This window comes from Hoplias malabaricus, chromosome 3, assembly GCF_029633855.1.
Source record: "Hoplias malabaricus isolate fHopMal1 chromosome 3, fHopMal1.hap1, whole genome shotgun sequence".
NCBI lineage: Eukaryota > Metazoa > Chordata > Actinopteri > Characiformes > Erythrinidae > Hoplias > Hoplias malabaricus.
Window position 1 is genome coordinate 27575597 of NC_089802.1, and position 7492 is coordinate 27583088.

A 7492-nucleotide genomic window follows, 5' to 3' on the forward strand; every position below is an offset into this window, starting at 1 on the left:
GCTTTATGTATTGTGTATAAAGTGTAAGAAACCTTTAAAACTCAAATCAGCCTGTATCTGATCCGCTGCTACATAGATTGTCTCTCTCAAAGGTAGCAGAAGACAATAATACCACAGATAACTTCAGATATTTAAAGTGAGAGATCAGGATTAGATTTAGAAAATTAAGTTTACACTGAGATGAACAGGAAACATACCAAACACGACAGACTTCTTTGGTGTAAATTATACAGTCATACAATCTAAGGCACCATCCACGAGTATCTGGATATTTTACATAGCCTAAAATAAAGGGAACCTGTGTTTTCAAAACAATCTTCATTTACATCAACAGCATTTCTGAAAATATGTATTCTCAGCAATAACGATGTTTTTCTCAAAATCCTCCCACCAGCTGCGAGTCGGGAAAAAGGCCAAATCTAAATTCTGCATTCGCTGTTAGGTTTGAACCTCGGCACTGATTCAAAAGAACTGACCACAGTGCAATCAGGCATCGCTGCTGCACTGTGTAATGTACGAGTAAATCTGAATTTAGCTTCAAACAAGTAAACAATCCGCAAATCGCAGAGAAACAGAACTGGGCCTATTTCACTCTCATTCTGAACATACTCTTCTAATGGAAACAGAAACTGACCTGCTGCTTTGGCTCACTGTGGCATCAGTGCTGTCGAAAAGCTCAGTTTTCATGTGGATGGGCGGAAAACACACACACACACACAATCCTCTTTTTAAAAATATCTGGAAACTTGTGGATGGGGCCCTAATTCTAACATCATTCACCCTTGCATTTTTTAGACATCCCTGATCAAACAGCTGGTTTTAGTTGATTTTCTGACTGAAAAATAAGAGGAAATGTCCTCTAAAGAAAACACACTTCTGCACATTTTAATGCTCAGTCAAAGTTTATTTGCTAGATTTAAAAATATCGCGGGGAAATGTAAAGCATTTGGTGTTATTTACATGTTCCCTGATATGGTTATTGAGCTCTAAACATCACAGAAATGAGGGGGGTGTAATTATTTCACTTTGAAAATCAACAGCACATGTAATTAGGTCAAACCTTTGCTTATGAGCATGTGTAAGGACAGAAGACACCACACGAGGGCTGTGCGCTCAACATCGATAAAATCAGGTGAAGATCTAACAGGCCAGAGCGCCTCCATCTACTGGCAGGGTCACACCATTGGTCATGGCGCTCTTATCACTGAGAAGGAACAAGATGGAATTGACCACATCTTCCACTTCTGGAAAAACAGAACAAACACACACTGTCGATACAGACCTAGATGGTAATTCCATTCTGATTATTAGCTGTGACTATCCATCCATCCATCCATTATCTGTAACCGCTTATCCAATTTAGGGTCGCGGGGGGTCCAGAGCCTACCTGGAATCATTGGGCGCAAGGCGGGAATACACCCTGGAGGGGACGCCAGTCCTTCACAGGGCAACACAGACACACACACATTCACACCTACGGACACTTTCGAGTCGCCAATCCACCTGCAACGTGTGTTTTTGGACTGTGGGAGGAAACCGGAGCACCCGGAGGAAACCCACGCGGACACGGGGAGAACACACCAACTCCTCACAGACAGTCACCCGGAGCGGGAATCGAACCCACAACCTCCAGGAGCTGTGTGACTGCAACACTACCTGCTGCGCCACCGTGCCGCCCTTAGCTGTGACTAGTAATCTTTAAATTAACATTTACTTAGTAGTTTAACAATATACCAATGAACCATAACATTAAAACCACCTCCTTGCTCCCACACTTGTCCGCCATTCTCTCAGCTCCACTAACCATACAGGTTTACACTGTAGTCCAAAACTCCAGCAGCACTGCTGTGTCTGACCCACTCGCACCAGCACACTAACACACCACCACCACGTCAGTGTCACTGCAGCGCTGAGAATGATCCACCAACACATCACACCTGCTCTGTGGGGGTCTTGAGCGTTGAAGGAGTTAATGAAAGGGGGCAACAAAGTATGCAGAGCATACAGAACTACAAATGTTAATGTTATGGCTGATCAGTGTGCAAGCTGTTGTTTTAAAGCCCCTGTAGCACATATATCTCAATAGTGTACCAGCAAATTTGCCCAGAGGGATGCGTGAGGTCATGGTCTTGGCTTTTTCTGGGTCACTCCATCCTATTTTACCCATGTCCGTCATCACAACAGTGGGGTTCACAGAGTTCACTCGAATCTGCACACATTAAAGGTGAAATATATTAATATTCTTCATAATAACACTAATAATAATATATAATAAGTTTTGATTAAGGCTCATAAACACACAACAATCAATAATAATGTTCAATGTAAATGACAAGGAATATTAAGCAACGAGTTTTGCCATTAATTTAATTAATGACAAGGTTAAAGTGCATGCAGATAAAACTCTAAAATCCAAAACTACACCTGGTACGGCCCCAGCTCCAGAGCCATCACCCTGGTCAGCATGTCCAGAGCTCCTTTGGTGGCACCTACAAGAAGACCATAAGCACAGTGTCCCTGTCAGATGCTTTAAGAGGAGAGAACAGGGCTTTGTGAGGGATTTGAACTACAGGGTGGGCCATTTAGATGAATACACCTTAATAAAATGGGAATGGTAGTTGATATTAACTTCCTGTTTGTGGCACATTAGTATATGGGAGGGGGGAAACTTTTCAAGATGGGTGGTGACCATGGTGGCCATTTTGAAGTCGGCCATTTTGGATCCAACTTTTGTTTTTTCAGTGGGAAGAGGGCCATGTGACAAATCAAACTGGTTTTAACGTAACTTTATTCTTTCATGGGTTATTTACAAGTTTCTGACCACTTATAAAATGTGTTCAAGGTGCTGCCCATTGTGTTGGATTGTCAATGCAACCCTCTTCTCCCACTCTTCACACACTGATAGCAACACCGCAGGAGAAATGCTAGCACAGGCTTCCAGTATTCCCAATAAGTTTGATGTGTCACATGACCCTCTTCCCATTGGAAAAAAAAACAAAAGTTGGATCCAAAATAGCCGACTTCAAAATGGTCACCATGGTCACCAACTATCTTGAAGTTTCCCCCCTCCCATATACTAATATGCCACAAACAGAAAGTTAATATCAACCATTCCCATTTTATTAAGGTGTATCCAAATAAATGGCCCACCCTGTAGATGCTGGAACATTGCGGTGAAGATTTGATGACATTCAGCCACATCAGTGAGGTCAGGTGCTAATGTTGGACGATTAGCTCCACTCATTTCAGTGGTATTGGTTGGAGAGAACACAGCTCCACAGCCCCATGCTGGGAACCCATAAAAAGTGATGCAATGTCAGTCTGTGTGTGTTTAACTCACAGTAAACTGCATGGTCTTTAAAAGCACACTGAGCTGCCTGGCTGGACACATTCACAATGGAGCCTCCGCTTCCTCTGGACTTCATCCCTCTGGCCACAATCTATGGTAAAGTGAATGAACACTTATGTTCAGGCAATGCCTTCCTCATTTACTGTAGAAATTGGACATTTAATTATTTTCTTACCTGTGCGACGTGCAGTGCACCTTTAACATTGACGTTGAAGGACCTGCAATTACAAGGTGTGTTTTAACAGAGCAGTCATGTGCTCCACCTGAAATCTCAGCCAAGTCACTCTGCTGTATCTGCGCTGTAGTTCAGCTGTTTGTCTAAAATTCTCCTAAACATCGGTGGAAAAATTATTTGTCTCCTCCTTTAGATGCTTTCTCTCACACCTGGCAATAACCTGTGCCTGGGCTAATCCTTCACAAGGAGCTGCAAAAATGCACAGCTGTTGACACGTTTTTTTTAAATAAGAGTGTCGAGTGTCCACTTGTGTTCAGAAGGAGCGCTGTGCGAATGCTTCCCTCTTCCACGGCATCTGTTTCCAGATAGAAATATTCAGCTGAATTTTTGCTCACGTTTCACTGCAGGCTATTTCAGATTTTCACCATTTTCCCAGGATGCAGTTTAATGCCTGGTGTGAACAGGGTCTTGTATTCAGTAAGATAAAATCTTACATGTCAAACTGGTCCTGTGTGACCTCCAGAAAAGGCTGTAGTTTAGCGCAGCCTGCATTATTCACCAATAAATCAACCAGCCCAATATCCTTCAGGGCAGTCGCTGTGGCGTCCCAGTCTGAGAGGTCAACACACACGGGACGGATGGAAGGGCACTGGGGACAAGAATAAAAAAAATGTTTAGTGGAGTTCCATTAATTTCCATAAACTACAGGTCTCTAAAGTCATATCATCCTTATGTATTATGCCCATATAAGGAGACCTGGGTCTGAGCTGTTTTTTTACATGGCACACCCTAAACCTGGAAAGCTCCACCCTGTGTGTTGACGTGATTGGTTCCTTACCTAGGTGAAGTATGAAACCCCCTCTGTCTGAATCTGTGTTTCTTAGACACTCAGCATAAACAAAATGTGGAGAAATTATATTATCCAATACTGAATCACATATTCCCGCCCCTGCCACCACACCGACCAATCAACGAGAAGACTGAACCGTCTGGAAACATCCACCTTTTTAACATACAGTCAAATCGTTATGAATAAAATCATGTCCCGCCCACATTAGTGTCTTTCCAAATGTCCTGTTTCCACTCTGAAATTCATCACATTAATAGTACACTGACTCAAAGAGACCTCTTTCTACTGACACATTAAAAAGAAATTACAAGACAAGATTTAAAAAAAACTATTAATTTTTATGCACTTTTTAAAAATCTTATTTATTTCCTATTCACTGAGGCCTCTGTGGTGAACTATAGAGTTCAGCATCCATGTTTTTTTTGGAATTACATGATAAACAGTCCATGTGCAGGCTTTGTATAAATCAGACCTGTACCTCCTGCAGGAGACTGTCCAGATCTGCTTTGGTGCGTGTGACTGCAATGACCTCAGCACCGCAGCGCACCAGAGCGATCGCAGTGGCTCGGCCGATTCCTGCAGAAGAGCAGAAACACAAAAACAGCACCGATTTAACCTGCAGAATCTGGCAACCACAAGAACCAAATCCTAAACTTTTGCACTGCAGCTGTGTTCAGTTTTGGTTCATTAACCCAGATGTGTCCCAGATTTACTGTAAAGGAGACTGGTCAAAAGACGGAATGGTCAAAAAAGTTTAAACATACGTAAACAGAGCAATGTCCAAATGGGTTCCTTCTGGTCCAGAAGTTTACAATGATTAATATTTCCAGTCTTCTACCACTCTCAACTCACAAATCCCTTATTACTCAACTCCCCTCCACATGTCCCGTCAGATGAGAGTGATGTAGAAGACAGGCAGGTAAGCCATCCTATCATATCACTCAGTCTAAAGTAAATCTAGACAAGAACTTTTTTTCTTTATGTTGTCAGAGCACTTGATTTACTGATGGCTATCAGGATGCATATTTCAGTAAGTTTTCAGAGAAATCCCTTACTCCAGCTTAACGCTCCTCATGAACTGGAACAGGTGTGGTGAGAAGGGAAAACTCATTTTACAGAAGCCCTAAAAAGCTACTTTTTTCCCCATATTTTAACTGTTTTTCATCATGAATATTTTATTTATTATCACACTATAACAAATTCATTAATAAATTATTTGTTATTTTGACTGAACTGTGCACGACGAAGAGTACAGAGCTTCCAAAATATCCTGACTTTTATTTTGTTATTTTTTAGATATTTTTGGTAAACATAAAATATATAATGAACACCAGATAATTTAAGGTGAGCACTAAATACTATTAAAAATTAGCACCATATATAAAGCCCTGTTGACATCCCCTGAATGTTAATTAAGTTGTTTGAAAGACGTAGTAAGTCATGGGAACACTGTAATAAAATGTGGGAAGGATATATTTAATGTGTTATGTAATTCATAAACATTTATTTGTTTTGAATGTTTGTCATCAGCAGGTATCCGTACTAACATTCTGGTCCTCACAACAAAATATCTGGTGCACACTTTTATACATATTATAGTGTGTAGGTAGGATACTGTTCACTTGATAGTGATCAAATAGATTTTGATTCTCAACGGTGGTTTTCTTTTCAATAAACATTATCAGGGGCAGTAGAAAATAGTTGAGGGACATTTACCATCTTCCACTTTAAGTTATTTTTTGTTAAAAACATATTAGTGTAAACAAGTGTTAGTAGTTAATTTAAAGCTGTTTTGAGGAAAATGTCTGTACAAAGTGCTACAAAATAGAGTATTTGTAGTGAATTACCTTTTCCTGCTCCTGTGACCAGAGCTCGTTTCCCAGTGAACGTGATCTCCATAGCGCTCTGCGACCTTAAAAATTAAGCGAAAACTGGGATTAACTTTCAATTCCACCTTAAATAGCGCAGCAGTACATTCCGGCGCGTTCCAATTCGCCAGTTTATTTTTTTGGAATTGTCCGTTCCACCTTAAATAGTGCAGGCGTCTGAGAGCTACCGCCGAAACAATTAAGGTGGAACGGAAAACTCCTATAGGAAGCCAAATACAGACTTTGTTTACAGGACTTAAAATCGATACAACTGAAGCCAACTGCTGTTATGTTGCGAGAAAGTGACTACTTATTAAGAAAATAACATTTAAAAAAAAACATACCTTTCGTCCAGAAGACGAGCGAAGTTCACTGTGTGTAAAATGACCCTGTAATAAAGTTAACGCGCACAAAAAATGCTTACAGCAGGCTAAAACTACGGGATTATGTTCACCGCAATACAGTAGTACACATTTTATTACCAAAAATGTGATAATAAATGCAATAAATAGCCTAATCTACACAGCTGGATGAAGTTTGTACTGCTCTCTACATCTGAACTCACGGGTTAAAGGGAAATTCCACCCATTTTTAAGAAATCTGTGCAATTACATGGTTAATATGTAAACACATCGATGGAGTGTATACGTTTAAGTTGGTTAGATGTTGAGAAACGTGTAGATTGATATTCATCAGACGTCTCCATGGTTCCATTGATGGAGACGGTTACGAGGATAAATTAAATAAAATACATAATTACTGTGTGGAGCTAGGCGTCTTGTTCCATTTACATGGTAGATTTACTGTGGTAGAATTCTGGCTCAGTGAGTTTTTGAATGGAGAAAAACTCTGGATTTTATTGAGCAGAGTGGTTAACCAGTGTTTACCCTGCAGTTATTCAGAACTCTGAACTGGGTGAACCTATGAAAAAAGGGAGAAAGGGCACTGCTTAGATAAGGGCACAAACTTTAACACACTTAAAAGACCCTACCCTAGATGTTGGAACATTGCTGTAAAAAATGAATGGTATTTCACCTGATGTACATCAGTGAGGTCAGGTGCTGATGTTTGATGATTAGTATTGAATCACAAACAAACACTCCAACCCTTCCCACAGATGCTGTATGGAAACGGCTCCATTCTAGGGGGCTTTATAGGTTCATTTGCAGTTGCTCCATGGCATTTCCATATACTATACAGTGTTTTTCCATGGTGATTATACAAGTAGTGTGTGCATAACTCACTGATTA

The 7492-nt window shown here is 40.6% G+C and overlaps 1 protein-coding gene across 3 annotated transcripts; it reads right to left on the reverse strand.

Annotated features, from left to right (window-relative positions):
- Positions 1-863: 863 nt before the first annotated feature.
- dcxr (dicarbonyl/L-xylulose reductase) lies at positions 864-7150 on the reverse strand. 3 transcript variants are annotated; one of them, XM_066665226.1, is made up of 10 exons: positions 7003-7150; positions 6587-6631; positions 6222-6286; positions 4847-4950; positions 4019-4173; positions 3525-3567; positions 3341-3440; positions 2425-2489; positions 2092-2209; positions 864-1244 (listed from the first exon to the last, which is right to left on the reverse strand). In XM_066665226.1, the coding sequence occupies exons 3-10, from the start codon at positions 6271-6273 to the stop codon at positions 1141-1143; spliced, it is 741 nt and encodes a 246-aa protein (XP_066521323.1). In that variant the 5' UTR covers positions 6274-6286; positions 6587-6631; positions 7003-7150; the 3' UTR covers positions 864-1140. The 3 variants fall into 3 exon arrangements, with proteins under 3 accessions (XP_066521323.1, XP_066521322.1, XP_066521321.1); XM_066665225.1 differs by lacking the exon at positions 7003-7150 and having other exon boundaries at positions 6587-6797; XM_066665224.1 differs by lacking the exon at positions 7003-7150 and having other exon boundaries at positions 866-1244; positions 4853-4950.
- Between the last annotated feature and the right edge of the window lie 342 nt (positions 7151-7492).